The sequence below is a fragment of the Aspergillus novofumigatus genome (genome assembly GCF_002847465.1).
Source record: "Aspergillus novofumigatus IBT 16806 chromosome Unknown P174scaffold_10, whole genome shotgun sequence".
NCBI lineage: Eukaryota > Fungi > Ascomycota > Eurotiomycetes > Eurotiales > Aspergillaceae > Aspergillus > Aspergillus novofumigatus.
In genome coordinates, this window is record NW_020194283.1 from 716,962 (window position 1) to 735,132 (window position 18,171).

At 49.9% G+C, this 18,171-nt stretch overlaps 7 protein-coding genes across 7 annotated transcripts; 4 read left to right on the top strand and 3 right to left on the bottom strand.

Annotated features, from left to right (window-relative positions):
- Nucleotides 1–375: 375 nt before the first annotated feature.
- cbhC (putative cellobiohydrolase) lies at nucleotides 376–2,079 on the top strand (the record flags this gene model as incomplete). The annotated part of the gene is made up of 8 exons (XM_024832272.1): nucleotides 376–454; nucleotides 510–578; nucleotides 626–899; nucleotides 947–1,200; nucleotides 1,251–1,388; nucleotides 1,436–1,693; nucleotides 1,743–1,984; nucleotides 2,035–2,079. 8 exons carry the CDS (start codon nucleotides 376–378, stop codon nucleotides 2,077–2,079), a joined length of 1,359 nt encoding a protein of 452 aa, XP_024678003.1.
- Nucleotides 2,080–3,557: 1,478 nt separating this feature from the next.
- Nucleotides 3,558–4,286, bottom strand: P174DRAFT_57613 (uncharacterized protein). Its single transcript, XM_024832392.1, has one exon. The coding sequence runs from the start codon at nucleotides 4,163–4,165 to the stop codon at nucleotides 3,713–3,715; it is 453 nt and encodes a 150-aa protein (XP_024678004.1). The 5' UTR covers nucleotides 4,166–4,286; the 3' UTR covers nucleotides 3,558–3,712.
- A 1,638-nt stretch (nucleotides 4,287–5,924) lies between these two features.
- P174DRAFT_516063 (acyl-CoA dehydrogenase family protein) lies at nucleotides 5,925–7,794 on the bottom strand (the record flags this gene model as incomplete). Its single annotated transcript, XM_024832273.1, has 5 exons — nucleotides 5,925–6,181; nucleotides 6,231–6,838; nucleotides 6,899–7,149; nucleotides 7,203–7,543; nucleotides 7,761–7,794. 5 exons carry the CDS (start codon nucleotides 7,792–7,794, stop codon nucleotides 6,048–6,050), a joined length of 1,368 nt encoding a protein of 455 aa, XP_024678005.1. The 3' UTR covers nucleotides 5,925–6,047.
- A 482-nt stretch (nucleotides 7,795–8,276) lies between these two features.
- On the top strand, nucleotides 8,277–9,004 carry P174DRAFT_516064 (YbhB/YbcL family Raf kinase inhibitor-like protein; the record flags this gene model as incomplete). Its single annotated transcript, XM_024832274.1, has 1 exon — nucleotides 8,277–9,004. Exon 1 carries the CDS (start codon nucleotides 8,399–8,401, stop codon nucleotides 9,002–9,004), a length of 606 nt encoding a protein of 201 aa, XP_024678006.1. The 5' UTR covers nucleotides 8,277–8,398.
- Nucleotides 9,005–9,618: 614 nt separating this feature from the next.
- Nucleotides 9,619–11,532, top strand: P174DRAFT_445929 (putative MFS transporter). The gene is made up of 2 exons (XM_024828453.1): nucleotides 9,619–11,410; nucleotides 11,456–11,532. The coding sequence occupies exon 1, from the start codon at nucleotides 9,922–9,924 to the stop codon at nucleotides 11,170–11,172; it is 1,251 nt and encodes a 416-aa protein (XP_024678007.1). The 5' UTR covers nucleotides 9,619–9,921; the 3' UTR covers nucleotides 11,173–11,410; nucleotides 11,456–11,532.
- P174DRAFT_445930 (alcohol dehydrogenase family protein) lies at nucleotides 11,257–12,490 on the bottom strand. The gene is made up of 6 exons (XM_024828454.1): nucleotides 12,340–12,490; nucleotides 11,870–12,283; nucleotides 11,680–11,838; nucleotides 11,456–11,653; nucleotides 11,366–11,410; nucleotides 11,257–11,323 (listed from the first exon to the last, which is right to left on the bottom strand). The coding sequence occupies exons 1-6, from the start codon at nucleotides 12,456–12,458 to the stop codon at nucleotides 11,266–11,268; spliced, it is 993 nt and encodes a 330-aa protein (XP_024678008.1). The 5' UTR covers nucleotides 12,459–12,490; the 3' UTR covers nucleotides 11,257–11,265.
- A 2,340-nt stretch (nucleotides 12,491–14,830) lies between these two features.
- Nucleotides 14,831–17,334, top strand: P174DRAFT_516067 (putative chromatin structure remodeling complex protein RSC3; the record flags this gene model as incomplete). Its single annotated transcript, XM_024832275.1, has 5 exons — nucleotides 14,831–15,388; nucleotides 15,421–16,000; nucleotides 16,051–16,468; nucleotides 16,533–16,797; nucleotides 16,845–17,334. The coding sequence occupies 5 exons, from the start codon at nucleotides 14,831–14,833 to the stop codon at nucleotides 17,205–17,207; spliced, it is 2,184 nt and encodes a 727-aa protein (XP_024678009.1). The 3' UTR covers nucleotides 17,208–17,334.
- Between the last annotated feature and the right edge of the window lie 837 nt (nucleotides 17,335–18,171).

Below are 18,171 nucleotides of genomic sequence, written 5' to 3' on the forward strand. Positions count from 1 at the left end.
GCTGAAGAAATGCGATTATGCGGGACTTTTCATGAATGCTGCCATGCAATAATCGCTTACCCTTTTCGGTTGTCTATGAGTGCATACTGACTTTGTGTCTGTCACCCTTTCATCTCGGGCATTAGTCTTTCGCTTCAGTCCTAATCTTATCCCATATAATTCCTGAGGCTAAATGGATTTCTTGAACGGATGATATGCTATGCGATTGGCCCCTGGACTGTGTATACCTTGTACCCTCCGGAAAGCCGGCGATGGTTCCGACCAAGATATGTGACAGAGGGATATAAATTATCCTCCGAATCTCCATTGAAGTCGAGTCTTTTCAAATAGTCATTCCTCTTCAGTCTTGAGGATTTCACCATATACGACGCCAAGATGAAGCACCTTGCATCTTCCATCGCATTGACTCTACTGTTGCCTGCTGTGCAGGCCCAGCAGACTGTATGGGGGCAATGTATGCTTTGACTATCACTTGAGTAAGAGTTGATCAATTGCTGATATGCTTCTAGGTGGCGGCCAAGGCTGGTCTGGCCCGACAAACTGTGTTGCTGGTGCGGCCTGTAGCACACTGAATCCCTGTATGTTAGATATCGTCCTGAGTAGAGAGTTATACTGACTTCTGCAGACTACGCTCAGTGTATCCCGGGAGCCACCGCGACGACCACCACCCTCTCGACAACGACAACGACGACGACCCAGACGACCACCAAACCTACGACGACTGGTCCAACTACATCCGCACCCACCGTGACCGCATCCGGTAACCCTTTCAGCGGCTACCAGCTCTATGCCAACCCCTACTACTCCTCCGAGGTCCATACTCTGGCCATGCCTTCTCTGTCCAGCTCGCTCCAGCCCAAGGCTAGTGCCGTCGCTCAAGTGCCCTCATTTGTCTGGCTGTAAGTCGTCTTACCCCAATACTGAGAGCAATTCCTGACAGTTGTAGCGACGTTGCCGCCAAGGTGCCCACAATGGGGACTTACCTAGCCGACATTCAGGCCAAGAACAAGGCCGGCGCCAGCCCTCCTATCGCTGGTATCTTCGTGGTCTACGACTTGCCGGACCGTGACTGCGCCGCTCTGGCCAGTAATGGCGAGTACTCGATTGCCAACAACGGTGTGGCCAACTACAAGGCATACATTGACGCTATTCGTGCTCAGCTGGTGAAGTACTCTGACGTCCACACCATCCTCGTCATCGGTAGGCCATACACCTCCGTTGCGCTCCCTCTTTTCTCTGACATCTTGCAGAACCCGACAGCTTGGCCAACCTGGTGACCAACCTCAACGTCGCCAAATGCGCCAATGCGCAGAGCGCCTACCTGGAGTGTGTCAACTATGCTCTAAAGCAGCTCAACCTGCCCAACGTCGCCATGTACATCGACGCAGGTATGCCTCTCTGCCCCTTGCATCCCATCCAGACACTAACTCATCAGGCCACGCTGGATGGCTCGGATGGCCCGCCAACTTGGGCCCTGCCGCAACTCTCTTCGCCAAAGTCTACACCGACGCCGGTTCCCCCGCCGCTGTTCGTGGTCTGGCCACCAACGTAGCCAACTATAACGCCTGGTCGCTCAGTACCTGCCCGTCCTACACGCAGGGAGACCCCAACTGCGACGAGAAGAAGTACATCAACGCCATGGCGCCTCTGCTCAAGAGTGCCGGCTTCGACGCGCATTTCATCATGGATACCTGTAAGTATTTATCCAATCTCCCAACCGTGCCGACTGACCGCTGTTCCAGCCCGCAACGGCGTCCAGCCCACCAAGCAAAGCGCCTGGGGTGACTGGTGCAACGTCATCGGCACCGGCTTCGGTGTGCGCCCCTCGACCAACACCGGCGATGCGCTCCAGGATGCCTTTGTGTGGATCAAGCCCGGTGGAGAGAGTGATGGCACGTCCAACTCCTCTTCGGCCCGGTATGATGCGCACTGCGGATACAGCGATGCTCTGCAGCCTGCTCCTGAGGCTGGTACTTGGTTCCAGGTATGTTTATCTTAGGTCTCAGAAGAGGGATAAGTGACTGACAGATCTAGGCCTACTTTGAGCAGCTCCTGACCAACGCTAACCCGTCTTTTTAATGTTGTGAGAGGTAGAATTGCCGACTGTTTAAGTGCATGACTTTTGGGCTCTTCCTCTGCCGCTACATGGCTCAAATAGCAAAATGATACATTCTCACGTGCTCTATTGTACATCTGTTTCTATTCATATTGCCAATGGTAATCTGTCATCGTGTACACACTAGTCAATTTCTTTCCACAATGCAGTAGATAGCATGTAGAGCAAGGAGTGTCCACAGGCCAATGATGCATGGTGACTGGTCATTTGGGCAAGGTGAGATGCACGCCATATCATACCCACAAGCTTTTCTTGTCCTCTCACTATCTGCCTGTTGTGTCCTCGGGTGGTTTCAGGTCATCCCTTGAAAAAAAGAGATTGCGGAGATTATTCCCGAGAAGGCGCTCGTGCCTAGGGATTATCCGCCAGTGGAGTGTATGGGTTTTGTCATTCGCCCATATGAGGCAGCTTTAGGGTCCTGTTGCTGATGTGGCCCAGGGGCTCGCTGGGAAAGGGGTGTGCAAGATATATACGGGTCAATGTGTATATTACCCCTGTTCATTCATGTATACTAGTAGATGACAGTATATAGAATGCTTAGCATAAGTAATCTTAACTACTGAATTTGTAGTTACCAGATGATTTACATGCCAGTTGTATTAGCACACTGGAAAGCCAAGAAAGGATCAGCAGATGTAGCATCTGAAACTACTAAATCCATTTAGTGCTAATACGTGAGGGAATATCTAGCACAGTCAATTAGCAGCTGTTTGAAGGTAATTTAAATGAAAATCTCTTGTCTATCCATAGATGTTAGCAAGTGCTATTATGACATGTGCTTCATTCTGACTATATAGTTATCTACTGTAAGGCACTATCTATAAGCCATCTTATTTTGCGTTTCTTAATAGTTATATCTTGAATCACTACGGAGTACCCCTGAGGTACATATGTGGCTAATGCAACACTCATCACAACCTTTCATAATAATATCCGGAGGCTACCATCCAATCAACTGTCCTAGGGGGGTAACAACAGAGAACGCAAAATCAGGCAACACAATTCCTTGCACAGGGGAACTGCAGTGGAGCATTGACTTTCCATAATTATTGGATTGTCGATCAGAGCCAGTGGAGCAATGTGGCTAGTGTCAGCCCTAAAGGGCGAGACATCCCCATCCATTTCCTCTTGGGGTTCTTGGCAGTCAATCCCTTTTCCTCTAGGAATGTTTCTCTTGGCAGATTGCAGTCAAAGAGAGGCATGGAGATATCAGAAGCTTGGGTTGTTGCTGCTGTGATTGCTAAGAGCAATAGCTGCAGGTTACTGACATATGTAGAAAACAGCATGCTGGCATCTGCGAGGCCAACGATGAACTGTTATGTCTGCTGTTCCACAGCTTCCCTGAACCTTACGAATCATGGGCTTCTCCAGATTGATTGTTAGTGTGGACCCTAGGATCAAACTACAGGGCCAAGACAGGCCAGGCGCGAGGATGCGTCCCCATCCAGCTGCAGCCCCGGCGATGCGCTGGGGATTTATTCCTTCTGCCTGATCCCTTGCTAGATTTCACAGATTCATATACTCTTGAAGTCGCTGGTCGCTAGCAACCTGACTCAACAAGCGTTCCTTTGATTGTTCTATCCTATACAAGATGTCCTATCCACAGCAACCACAACAAGGATAGTATGTACTCAGCCACTGCAACTCACCTTCTCGATAGAGTTTGTTCTGACGAATGACTTGATAGTTACCCTCCCCCTCAGGGGCAATACCCACCTCCGCAGCCATATCCGCCCCAGGTAGGAGTCGTACACTGCCAAACAGCAACGGACCATACTGAACCTTCAGATGCAATACCAAGCCCGCCTCAAGAGGAGAAGAAGGATCGTGGATGTTTGACTGCTTGGTTTGACTCCCCGCCTCTGAGTGAATGATATGTACTGATTGGTTCCAGTCTGATGGCCATGTGCTGCTGTTTCCTTTGCGAGGAGGCCTGCGAATGCTGTATCGAATGCGTTGAATGCTTATGTTGTGGATGCTAAGCGATGATTTCGGTTCTCTGTTGTTTCTTGGCTGGGTGCAAGTTCTGCGTTCTCGTTGCACTGTCATTTGAATGTTGATCACTTAGTGGCAATGAATGACACTATGTTTGATGACCCTCAATTTTTCATCCCCACCACTCTCATCTATCGTTGACGCTTGATGAGACAGAACAGGAATATGTTTATGATATCAGCATGGACACGCCTACCCCACCGACCCGACTTTAAACAGCGCCCGTTGATTCTCCGAGCGAAAGATACTGAGAGGTTCTCATTATAACTGGGCAAAAGGGGGATGAGACTCTTTTTGTTAGTGACGGCTTGGTTTCCGGTCATCAGTGCGAAGGCTTTGTCGCAGAATAGCATATGTCAGGTATATACTATGCCTACAGTTCGGTCTCATTCTCTCAAAAGGAGCTTGTTTTTGCCTCGATAAAGCTACGTAAACTACATGTCCAAGATTCTCGTTACCCCCTACATAATTGATACGTATCCTGATTGTGTGTCTTACATGCGCGAAAGTAGTGCTCATCAGGTTACTATATCTAACACTACACATTGATAATTTCTTACAGCATGATAATGAGTGAGTAAAAGCGATCATGGTACTAAGCATGCTCATCCTATATAAAAATAATTTTTCCTTCTATTGATTGTACCTTACTCCATCCAACCGACATGACAATATTGTTACTGTTCAATTCAGAAAAAAATGGAATATATGGACGCCTATGCCTTCATCACTACATCCTTAAAGACATGCATGGCAGCAGCAAAGAACAGCAGAGACTGATCCCACAGTGTGACAGATACCTATATTTAACACAAGATCTGTTTCATATTTACTCAAGTGTGTCTGATTTAGCACTATACACCAACCTGCTAATCTGCATACAGTTATCCGAGCAGACCTGTAACTTAAAGTGGTAAACTGGATCAATGCAGAGACTGTATTTCACTTTAATTCAAAGATTTTGGCAATTCGAATACCGCCCTTTGTTATTAATCCCTTAGAAGGGAAGCAAAGGCAGGACCCATACTTAACTATAACAATAAACAACAACTCAAACATTAATCAACCTCACTTTTGAACTCTCAAACACGCTATAACATAAGAGAGGTCTTCTTGTGTAGTAAAGAGGCCCCAGGCTAGTCCTTAACCCGCATATTAGCAAGTTCATTGTGGGTTCGTTCAGCTATTCAGCTTTCTTTGTATAAAAGGCGCGGATCAATGCATCATCGATAGCATTTTCATAATACATGGCTTCGAGGATCTTGTCAGTAGACTTAGCCGTCTCCTTGTCGGTAATGAACGAGGTAAAGTCAGTTGTCCCATGCCACTTTAGAAACATGTTGCTCTTTTTGTCGCTGTCAATTGTGCTCCTGATCTTCTCTGCCACCTCCTCGGGGAGGTCGCCTTGTTTGGCGAGTTTGTCGCTTATGGCACGAACATGGGCGGTTGTCCCGACGAGTCTTTCAGATGTGAATGAATAGCTTGAGGCTATCTTTCGTTGCGAACTTGGACAAAGTATTCAATAGGTCCCGACTGTGCTTTGCCCAGTCTTCTCTCTCACCGCGACTTTGGATATAATACTGCAAAACTTGAGAGATCCTTCGGGTCACTCACATTTGAAGGGAGGTTGGATGAAGCAACTATGCAGTATTCTATTATTGTAGCAGAGGGGTTGGACTATTGAAAAGACCCATGGAAGCATCAGGCTTATACACAGGACTGGTCAGGACAGCTTGTTCCCCAACTTGCGCCTATCCTGTGTTCCCAAGTGGTGGAAGCAAATTGCGAGGGAATAGAACTAAGGGAATTAGGTGCGAAATAAGAGAATAGATATCTAGCATATAGTATTTTATACATTGGCAAAATACTCCTTCTAGCTGCTTCACTCGCTAGGATTCCATAATATGAATCTCATCCAGATTGCGACAGTATGCCATCACATCTTTGCCTGTTTTGCGATCTTCTTCTCCCCTGCCTGGTAGATCTTGACGAGTTGTCGCACAGCCAGATCCAGAAGGACGTCCTCCGATCCACCTGGTATGCGAGCTCCAGGGACATCTCGCAGAATCGCTATCGCAAGTCAGCTTATAGCCAAAAACCGTGAAGGCGAGAAACCTACCCTCGACCAACTCTCCCTGTCCACTAGCGGTATACCCAGCACCACCAAACAATAAGACCGCACACTGTGCACATTCATTCAGCACCATAGCCGCCTTGGCCTTGGCCAGCGCTGTGATGCCTCCCAGCTGTTGATCTGCGTCCTCCTTGCTGAGATGACACAACTGGTACAGGATCTGCTCCACCCACGCCCACATCGTCTCGAGCTCCGCACCCGCCTTGGCTAGTCGGTGCCTCACCACAGGTTGATCCATGAGTGTCTTGCCAAATGCCTCGCGTTTCATCGTGTACTGGAAGGCGGCAGCGAGAGCAACACGGGCCTGGCGAGTGACGCCGACCGCGATGGTCAGACGTTCGTGGTTGAAGTTGGTCATGATGATGCGCATGCCGTCGCCTTCGCGGCCGATCAGGTTGCCCACGGGGACTTTGACATCGTCGAGCTCGATGTACGTCGTTCCACCGGTGGTCTGGCCAGAGACCTTGAGTCGACGCATGGTGACGCCGGGGTAGCCCTTAAGTGGGACGACAATGACCGAGAGACCGGCGGCTCCGGGGCCACCTGTGCGGACGGCCATGGTGGTATAATCGGACCAGATGCCGTTTGTAATCCTAGCCCGTATTAGAAATGTTTATCGCTTATGATATATTCTCGGGGGGCGGGGGGGATACCATTTCTTTGTCCCATTGATGATGTAGTACTTTCCATCTGGCGTCTTCGTGGCAGTGGTGGTGATATTGGCGACATCGCTTCCGGCTTCTGGCTCCGTAATGGCAATGCAGCCACGTTTCCTTCCTGTGAGGAGATCAGGAAGAAAACGTTCTTGTAGCTCCTTGCTGCCGTACTTAATGATCGGAGGAATGCCAAAAGCGAAACCAGCGCTCAACGAGGCCCCCGGTCCAGCCAAACCCGACCGGGCCAACTATCACCTTAATCAGTTTCTCCGTTTCGTTGGCTGGTTTCTCTCTATCATACCTCATCGCAGTAGATTCCGGTATGCAAGTAATCCCATTCCTCAACCTTCACTCCCAGAATATCATGAATCCCCAGTCTCTTCAGCCAGTCAACCGGCAACGGGGCAGGCAGATTCGGCAGCAACATGTTATGCTTACAGAAATCCTTGAAGACATGTTCAGGGACTGTACCCGCCTTCTCCCACTCCATTGCATGGCTGAGGAGGTGCTCCCATACGAATGCGCGGCAAGCTTTCTGGAATCGGCGATGACTGGCGGTGTAGTATGGGGATGGTAGCCCCGCAAATATGGGGCTCTGAGAAAGGAATGGGGTTTGGAGAGACGTCAGCCATGGTGTTTGGACTTTACAGAGTGTCGAGGTCCAGCTGATCCTTGATTGAATTTGATAAGATATCTCGACCGATTATATGGTTCAGAAGTAGAATTATCAGACCATGTATCTCTCCGTACATGAGATTTCCCCGCATTCTCCAACTCAGCCGAGGCCAGAGGTCCGAGGCTTTCGGCCTATCTACCAATCACGTGTCTGCATTAGCATTTTGTCAATCTCCTAGCATACCTAAACTATTTATCTTGAAGTATCTGCCTCTCATGTTTGCTTGAAGCCGTAGCAATTCATCTTGCAGATGGCTTTGGTGCAAGGGGCAGTCAAACGCAACAGGAAACTATACATAAACCAGTCAGCACAATGACCATCACAGTCTGTGTGCTCCTGCTTGCTTCGTTAGACTTTGTCACCTTTATACCATTATGACGGCTTTGGCCCACCAGCAATTAGACTGACAGAGTAAAGAGGAATCTTTAATATTTGAATACAGATTAAGAAAAATCCCGGTAGAAAGTGCATGAGGGAGTCGTAAAAGAGCAGATGTCCGTCCTGCGTGGATCTTGGAGGCAAGACTCGCCGTCCAATGACTCTCACCCATCCTGTGGATGTTTCGGATATCAATCGATTCAATCCATTAGGATGAATGGACCTCTAATACAGCCAGTGTGCGTGGGAAAGCTGTCTTCTGAGTTAACGGAATTAAGCACTCTTTATCGCCGATTTCTACAAACTCCAACAGCTGGGATACCCCGAAGCCGTTTCCGGGCCGTTTCAGGCGTCTTGCATCCAACAACCTCTTATAATGCTATCCTCATCGACCACAGTGCCACCTCATAATCATAACCATCCATCAAGTTTTGTGCAACGCAATGGAGTGGATCGAAAGACCCCTATCCTGGCTGCTCGCCAACCGCAAGGGCCATGACGCAGGCCTCATCCAGCATACCCCTCCGTTCGCAGAGCATCCTAGACCAACGGTCACAGTTGAATGTCCAGATATCGGACCATCCGGCTCGAAAATCCCAGTCAAATACAGCTTCTTTGGAGACAACCTCTTCCCAACCCTCAAATGGTCCGCGCCGCCAGCCATCGCCAGCAACATCCAAGAGTGGCTTCTTGTGGTTGAAGATCCGGATGCACCACTCGCTGAGCCTGTCGTCCATGGTCTGTACTACGGTATTCCTGCGAGCAAGTGCAGTGTATCAAACGAGGACTTTAAGCCCACTGCTGCGGGAAGTCATGTCCTCAGGGGCGGGTTCAAGTATGGCGCGAATCGTCGGGGAACGATCTACATCCCTCCACGTGGAATGCTGGGCCATGGACCGCATCGGTACTTCTTCCAGGTGATTGGGCTGTTGGAGCCAATGGTTGTAAGTAAGTTGGGGGCTGTGGCTACCAAGGCGGAGATTGCAGGTTTGATTGAGGGAAGAGTGGTAGCATGGGGACAGTGGATGGGGGTTTGGGAGCGGAAGTAACCATCTTTCTACGGAATCCAATATCTTTATATCATCTTAATTGTCTTTCTGGCCAGATATGCACTTACTGCATCAGTGCCCTACCTTAAGGTAGTACATAGTCTGGTGATTTCTGTAGTCCTGAAGATAAAGGGCCTCGCTGTTAACTCAATGCCAGACTTCTGGCCGGTGAGCCTCAGGCAAAAGGGACATGTGCCGGTTAGCCGGTGACTGACTCAGGCAGCAGTCAAGCTTTCCACCAAGCCAAGCTTTCCCCACCTCATCCGTCAGTCACCAGGAATGACAGCATACGCAATTATAGAGAAGAATGGGTGGGTTAGATGTCCTCTATGCATGCTCTACAAGTTAAATGTAATGAATTCTTCTGCCACTTGTCAGACCCTGTAAAAATCTGCTGCTATTCCACCAAATCCCTGGGTTCTGGCCTTGAGGCCAACTGCCGATGCCGGCCCTGAACCGGGCCTCCAAAATGGGGTAGCTATGCGGGTCTAGCTTAAATACATCTCTTTTGAATCAGGGTCGCAAAATTTCTGGTTTCACAACATCCGAGCATAGGTGACACCAGATCGGTCCTAGAAACCCTATTTCCATGTCGGATGAGAAGCAGCAGCAGCAGCAAGATGCCCAAGAGGCCATCGCCAAAGAGACACAACCCAGTCAACATGCCTCCCCCAAGGATTTCTCTGTGTTCACCACCAGCGAGAAGAGGGCCATTGTCTTGATGGGATCCCTGGCTGGCTTCTTCTCCCCGCTCTCGTCCAGCATCTATTTTCCCGCGCTAGACACTATCGCTTCCTCGCTGCAAGTATCTATCTCCAAGATCAATCTTACCGTTACAACCTATCTGGTATGGATTGTCAAATGAGAAGCCTTGAGTGAATCACTAACGTGCCTAGCTTCTTCAAGGAGCTTCACCTATGTTGATTGCTGGCTTCTCTGATAAAGTAGGTAGACGGCCGGCATACATCATCTGCTTCACCATCTACATCGCTGCAAACATCGGTCTTTCGCTCCAAAACAGCTATGCAGCTTTGATGGTGCTTCGCTGTATCCAGAGCGCCGGAAGTAGCGGCACTGTCGCTTTATCCAATGGTCTCGTCGGCGACATGATCACGTCCGCCGAACGAGGCTCATACATTGCGTTTGCATCGATTGGGCTCATGCTGGGTCCGTCCCTCTCTCCTATCATCGGTGGTCTAATCAGCCAGTATCTGGACTGGCATTGGATCTTCTGGTTTTTATTAATCCTCAGCTCTGTCTTCTTTGCCATTTTGCTCCTGTTCCTCCCTGAAACGTGTCGCAAAGTCGTCGGTGACGGATCCGTTCCCCCGCCGCCTCTGAACAACAACGTCACCGATATAATCCGACATCGTCGTCGCAAGGGAGCTGGACTCGCAGCAGACCAAGCGACAATTGCCGAGTACCGCAAGAACTACCGCTTCCAGCTCCCCAACCCCCTTCCGACCCTCCTCATCGCGTTCGAGCTCGAAACCGGCCTAATCCTCCTCGCCGCAGGATTGGTATTCGCCGGTTTCTACGCAGTGATGACCGGCGCATCCACCTCCTTCCATGAGATCTATGGTTTCAACGATATCCAGTCCGCATTGGTGTACATTCCTATTGGCGCAGGCGGAATCGTTGCCTCCTTTGTTACCGGCCCTCTAGTTGACTGGAACTACCGCCGCCATGCCGTCCGTGCTGGCCTCCCCATCGAGAAACGGAAGCAAAGCGATCTCAGTAACTTCAATGTTGAGCGAGCCCGGCTGGAGATTGCCTTGCCGGCTTTTTACATCTGCTGCGTGATGATGATCGCCTACGGGTGGGTGATGAACCATAAGGTGAATCTTGCCGGACCGGTGATCCTACTGTTCCTCTTCTCGTTGGGTCTGAGCTGCGCGTCGCAGGTGTTGAATGCTCTCTTGGTGGATCTATGGCCGAAACGGTCTGCTGCTGCGACGGCGGCGAATAATCTGTTTCGTTGCGAGTTGGGTGCTGGGGCGTCGGCGGCCATTGCGCCCATGACGAACGCCATGGGGCATGGGTGGGCGTATACAACTCTGGCGCTGATATGTGTGTTGTCTACTGGGTGTTTGTGGTGGACGATGTTCTTTGGGATTCGATGTCGGCAGAAGAGGGCACAACGAGAGCAGGCGAGACGTCGGAGTTGACTAGCATACTGAATGTGCATATTCTTCTTGTTAAATACGTAATTCGAACACACATATACCGCTCAACTGGCGGTCATAATGACACTCCTGCTATTACTTTCCGGCTTCAAAGATGATCTTCTGGGATTTCATCTGATTGAAGTCGTCGTACCTGCAACTGTTAGCATGGTCGATAAGAGATGTGAAGACTCACGCCGCAATAGCTTCCGACAGCGGTCGAATATCAGCAGTCATAAACCTAGACATGGTCAGCGGTGCTATCGGAAGGAAGCTGCATACCCACTCCAGTGAATCCTGTTTCTTCACCAGCAATTCCAACGCATCCCCAAAGATGCTCCGAACAGGACATCTCCCCATCTGAATCTGCAGATTCTTCCCATACGCCTCATTCCCCGTCCATGGAATCTCCCCATTATGCACACCCACACTCGAGATCCTTCCCCACGGCCTCAACAACTCAAACGCCATCCGCAGCGCGCTGCTATGCCCGACCACCTCAATAGCAACATCCGCCCCCGCCCATCCGTCAGCTCGAGCACCCTCTCCCGCAGCCCCTGCGCATCCGTCTGGAAATTCCACGCCTCCGCACCCAAGCTCCTCGCTCGCTCCAGTCTATCCGGCACACTATCCACCGCAATCAAAGCCGCCGGCCGATACTCCAACGCACTGATAAGCGCACACAACCCCACAGGCCCACACCCAAAAAGCACGACCGTACTCCCCGCACAACCTCCCCTCCCACCCCCGAAACGCATTCCTCGCGGCAAAGTACCCCGTCGGGAAGATATCAGCCATCAACACCAGCTTCTTCTCATCCACGGCAGCCGGCGCCGCGACCAGCGTGCCATCCGCCAACGGGACACGCACGTACTCCGCCTGTCCCCCGTCCAGCACCGCCGAGCCAAACAGCTTCCCCTTGGCGCACCGCGAGGAACAGCCCCGGGCGCAGTAGAAACATTCGCCGCAGCTGATGGTGAAGGGGGAGACGACGCAATCGCCCTTTTTGAAGTTTTTGACTGCGGGGCCGGTTTCGAGGACTTCGCCGGTGAATTCGTGGCCCATTATGAAGCCTGTGCTGGAGGGTTGGTGCCCGCGGAAAACGTGGAGTTCACTGCATCTCTATCGTTATTTGCTATCTTTTATGGGAAGAAAGGGGAGATGTCTGACCTGCCGCATAGTGCTGTGTAGCGGACTTTGATGATTGCATCTGTAGGATCCTGGATCTGCGGGATAGGGCGCGTTTCCAGTGTGACCTCCAAAGGGCCTTTGAATATTACTGCTTGCATTTTGGTGATGGGGTTTGAGTTCTTGATTAGTGATGCAGGTGTAGATATATTCTCCCTTCAAGTATTTCTATTCAAAGCCCTCCAGGTGATTGTCCGCATACCCCGCGTCTGCGGATTGTGATACCTCGGCATACAATTGCCGGTTGATGTGGCGCCATTTGGAGTTGATGCTGACATAGTTCTAGACCGATCGAGCTGAGAGTTAGTCGTGGTTGGAGAAAATAACAGTCGGCTGAATATATAGACTTGGTAAGATTGTCATTACTTTGGTTTGACTAGATATCCGAGCCGTCCATTCCGTCCCTGGCACTTATATACTCTATGATATAGGAAGAAAGTCAGGAGTGTTTACGAGCAGCATGCCGTTTTTAGTAAGAGATAGTATATTATTATGTGTAGAGCTGTAGTATCGTCCACAGCAGAAGTAACATGTCATCAGTCATCCTTCGTTAGGCACATTCTGTTCCACCTTCCCATTCATCGAGCATAAGGTAGTCACTCCGGTTTAGGAACGAGGGCACATTCCCGTCGGCGCTATACCACGATAGATATTAGCATTCAGGATCAGTTAAGTCAAACGAAAGCGAATATCAGGGAAGGAAACATACTATATCTCATAGAACTAAAGTCTAGGCCCCTCTGGTCTTGAGAGTCTGGCGCCGACTTCGGTGATTGTTCTTTGCCAGCTACCAGCGTGGCAGCATCACTGTAGACAGATGACGAGTCATCCTTGACAGACTTCTGGGCTTTCTCTGCCGTCTGGCGTTGCGATTTAGATGATTTGAAGGGGTTTGAGAGTGTGAGAGGCATGATGAAGAGGTAAGCAGCTGATCTGTGTCCTTTGTTTGATTGTAGTTATCTATCTGTGTCTCCAGACCTTGAATCATGCACATATTTATATTCCAGTCGTCCAGGCATACAGATTGATCGTTGCAGGCAGCATTTTTTGTCCTCGGGGTTGAACATTCGGACAAGGTAGAGTTCATATCGAACTCCGAACTCCGCTCATCAATACGACTCCAACTTGCAATCGCTGCATTTGCCTGGTCGGGGATATTAATAGTACCACAGAATTCACTATCAAAACATCATCTAGTAAGGTGGGAGGGATATCGAATCAGCTGTTTCTGAACATTCACCTCCTGAAGCCTTTCCAACCCTTCATACCTCATATCTCATCTCTACCCCCAACACATCATAACTTCCCACTTCCCACTTCCCACTTCTCACTTCTCACTTCCTACTTTAACCATCTCATCCATTACTTTCGTATTTCCATCTACTTTAATGGCTGGATCCAAGGCCCAGCGACTCTCGGCGCTGAGAGCAGCCACCAGGCAAGGCAGCGCAGAAGGACAGGAAGAGCCAACACAGCGATGACATGGAGAAACCTGTCTTAAAAATCACTACAAACTACCCCGTTGGTACGCGCGCGGAGGACATGACCACGGGAAAACATGATCATCTTCCTCTCAATGTACATGGCCACCGCCGTTGTACAGCCCAACTTACCGGAATTACCCTTTGCCTTACCCAATGAACGGCCAGAATGGAAGGAACAACCGAAGCTTGTCATGAAAGTTGCAATGACCAAGGCTCGAGCTGGGATATGCTGAACAACTATATGCAGATAGCAAGGACTGAATGGCTGGATTTCCAGCAGAAGATGGGAGCCTGGTGCATTGACTGCAGAAATTGAGAGCACCACCCTGATGCCTCGTCAATGAGCTTGATCTGAGGGACATCTGGGAGCTCGAACGTCTAACCGAAAAGGATAACCAAGGCGACCTGAATGGTGAGATAGACGCGTGGGAATTGGGTCTCCTCATGAAGCATGGCTATTGAAGTAGTCAATAAACGCCTAAATGCCATTGAGTCAGCGGTCACAACCATCAACTCTGACATCAAAGCATCTCAGGTCCGAATCCAGCCCCGTTTCGTCTAGTCGTAACGGTGAGAACAATATCTGTTCTATCGACTGCGGATTGCAAGACTATATAGCACTCTTTCCATCACATTCAAAAGTTATATTTTCATCCTGGGCATAGCATTTCGGACGGCTCTGGTTTTCCACGGGAGAATGTCTACATAGCCATTTACGTTCCGAATTAGACTGCACCAGGATAATTTAGCTTTAAATTGAATACATGATAATTGCAGTATAGAGCGAAGACTTGGATGAATCAAGAATAGTCCATATATGAAGCAAAGCACTGAATCCCTAACCATCAGTCTAGCCATCAGGGGCGATTCGTGCTCGTGTCAGACTATCCCCGATTCGGCTGCGAACTGGCCTGGGGACACCATCTTACCTAATTACTGTCAATCTACCAACTGAACCACCAGTTGCATCCACAAACAATCCAGAGAACATGGAACGAAAACGTCGCAACGGCCAGCTCCCGTCCTGCGAGCCATGCAGGAAATCAAAACTGGGGTGCGACCATACGAGGCCGATATGTAACCGCTGCGTCCGCCGGGGTCGAACGGACGAGTGCTTTTATCACCCTTCCCCCCTCACAAAACCCCGCCAAAGCAATGCAACAGCACAGAGCCAAAACCAAGACCCGAGCGCAAGTGATAACATGCGCGACTTGTCTGTATCCTCCACAGTCTCTGGATCCTCAGCAGCGCATCACCCTTCTCCCCTCACAAAACCGCGCCAGAGCAAGGCAGCAGCGATTCGTAAACCCAGGCAGAAACTAACCCACAGTCCAAGCCAAAGCCAGAGTCAGCAGAACGCAAACGTCAGCGTCAATGCGAGTGTCTCCCCCATCGGCGTTCACACCGTGTCTGTGTCCGTATCCGCATCAGTCTCTGCGTCACCCCTGACGATTGGCGAGTCGCATGCATGGGAGAAGCGGCCATTTGCCAACCCCGGCTTTCTGGGACTAACTAGCTATTCCGACAACGTCACGGGGTACGCTGCTGTCTTAGACCATGCGATGCGGCCGCGCGCCAGCGGGGTTCGGGGTCGGGATCGATCGTCGCGGCGGTTGATTCGAGGCAGGTGGAGCTGGGGGCGCAGGTTCTGCTGCTCTTGGATCATTTGCCGCTGTTTGAGGAGCTGCTGGAGAAGCGGTTTGCTATCTGGGAGGGGTGGATCTTCAGCACCCAGATGTTCCGGTGCATCATCAAGGTACTCCGAGAGCATTATCGGGATGCTACAGAGGGTGTTCGGGACAAGTACGCGGCTGTGCTGGAGCTATCGAGGACCCTTTTCCGCAATACAGTTACGGAGATCGAATTGCGGGCTTCAATGACGCTGTCGGAGTATGTAGCGCTGAGTGGTGCTCGATGGGACAGCTATGCGCTTCTCCTCTCGTCCATAGGTTATGCGATCTATCACGTTGCGCATGACGATCCGATCTTCCAGAGCGAAATCCTCCCTGGCAACGATAGAAAGGGGCTACGGCGGATTGCTTTGGCAGCGAGCGATATTTGTCTACAGCTATGTGATAAATTGGGAACGATCAGTGACAGTCTTTGCTGCGCAATACTTCAGCACTCGGTCTTGGTCCATCATACATATGGCACAGGCGGTAGGTCTTGTGCTCGGTTTTGACATCAGAATTAAACTGACAGAGGATAGATTACAGAACCTGGCAAAAACTCGGTGATCTTACTACGATTGTCTTTGCTTTGGGCCTTCATCAGGCGGGGGACGACAGAAGCATTCCCTTTTTTCTATCCGAGTTGCGGAAGAGGATCATGATCGGAGCATACGCCATGGACAAAGACCTGGCGCTGTTCCTCGGTAGGCCGCCCCGGATATGCAAACAGTACTGCAATATCCAGTCGCCGCTGGACCTGACCTGGGAAGAGTTGATCGCCGCTCCTACCGTGCGGCAGGCTGCACTACTGAAGCTGGATGCGCAAGGCTGGAATACAGAGGGGAAACTGGGCAGCGGCGCAAGAGCACGTACCATCCATCTTGCCTGTTTGATTCGAGAGGATATCCTAGAGTTGTCAATTGGCCAGGGGCGCGACAATGTGGAAGAACATGCTGAGTGAGTGCTTCGACCGCTTGCGCTTGAGAGATCAATCTTCGGGATACTGATAATAGACCGACAGGAGAGTCCTTAAGAGAGCACGCCAATGGCGCTCTGAACTGCCCGCCTTCCTGCAATGGGGCCCTGAGTCGACCAATCCCGAGCTTGCAACATTGCACCAGGAGTTTTTGCACCAGGACTTCCTAATCTATTCGACTCTTGTCAAACGAATAGGCAAGGGTCACGATGCATTGATCAAAGTCTCTCTGGAGATCATCACTTGTTTACTTGACTTGGTGTCGAGACAGATGCGATTCCTCAAGACCCACATGTTGACGATCCTCGATGTAAGTGTTCTACCTCGTCGCTGTCGATCACCCCTGACTATAAACAGCTGTGTTATATCGGCCTTCCTGCTGCAGGCGCCTTGGCGACAGAACTACTCCGACACTCCCAGCCCAAACTTGAGCCAGTGCTCTCTTCTGCACCGTTTCCTCGCTCGGAGATCATTCAAAAGCTGAGCGTCTTCATCTCGCACGCAGACACCTTCATCCAGCAACACGAGGGGGATTATGAGCTTGCGTTGCAAGGGCAGAAGCTGATCCGACAAGTCCTCGATCGTGTTCTATCGCCAATGGCAGACCCCTCATTTCCCGATCCCTTAATCAATGGAATGACGATAGGAGATGATGTTGATTTCATGGCCTTGCTGGAGAGTTTTGATTGGGAGCAGGAGATTCGCCCCACGTTCAGCTGATGGTGAAGTGTCTAGCGCTTTCGGTGAGTATAAAATAAGCTTTAATTTTGTCTTAATCTGCTCATATATATTTTTTATTATAAGAAAACTATATTCTGGTTGTATAAAATATACTAGAACTTACGCTAAATCATATAATGGTTTTGGGGAGGCATGGAAAGTAAAGCTCTGCTGTATCCAGAGGCAAGAGTGCTGAGTGTGGTAGAGCTGCTAAAGCACGCGAAATAGCCAGCGACGACTCTAAGCAGAAAATTAATAACTCATTCCGAGTAAAGGGAAAGATCGAAGTATTCAGCTTGATAAAGGTAAGGTCGGAATGCTTCTCTTGGAAGATGGGAATGTCGGAGAACGCTCTATAGCGATGGAGCTTAAATCAGGCTCTGGCACATAAATAAAACCATCAGTTTCCAAATCTTCGATGGATTTCGACCAGGTCACTCACGTATGAATCATGACAGAAGCAGTCTTCGAAAGGCTAAACACGGCCCTGTGAATACTACTGTATGTGTGAAAGTGTTGAATAGTTAGTAGACAGGTTGGTTGAGTCAGTTAGGCAGAAACCGAGACAGCTGAGATCAAAGACGCGATACTGACATCATGATACAACCAAAGTATTCACTTTCTGCATGTTCTATTCAATAGCTTCATATCCTCAGTTGCAGTAAGTAGTGATTAATAGAAAATTCACTGCATCTCTTTGGACATAAGGGTAGACATCCCCAGAACTAACCCGCTTCTTACTACCATATCTCTGCAACAGATACTCCAACCTTCCTTGGATGCTTTTGTCGCTTGGTTACCAGCAGGCGGCCGCCCCTTCTACTGGGTCTGTAGATGCAAATACGATCTCTTAATGTGCACTTTACAACAGGTTGGGCATTAGCGGGTTGAAGTTTACTGGTTCAACAGTAAGGTACACGACCTACCGGTCGACACGGGTTTTGGCCGTCACAGCGTGTTTTCG

Excerpts from the sequence above, each read along its gene's own strand:
- P174DRAFT_57613 (XM_024832392.1), bottom strand. The coding sequence starts at position 4,165 with ATGACAGTGCAACGAGAACGCAGAACTTGCACCCAGCCAAGAAACAAC.
- P174DRAFT_445929 (XM_024828453.1), top strand. The coding sequence starts at position 9,922 with ATGTTGATTGCTGGCTTCTCTGATAAAGTAGGTAGACGGCCGGCATAC.
- P174DRAFT_445930 (XM_024828454.1), bottom strand. The coding sequence starts at position 12,458 with ATGCAAGCAGTAATATTCAAAGGCCCTTTGGAGGTCACACTGGAAACG. Across the intron at positions 11,839-11,869 it reads TACGGTCGTGCTTTTTGGGT|TGCGTTGGAGTATCGGCCGG; the intron begins GTGGGCCTGTGG and ends TGCGCTTATCAG. Across the intron at positions 11,411-11,455 it reads AAGAAACAGGATTCACTGGA|GTTTATGACTGCTGATATTC; the intron begins GTGGGTATGCAG and ends GACCATGTCTAG.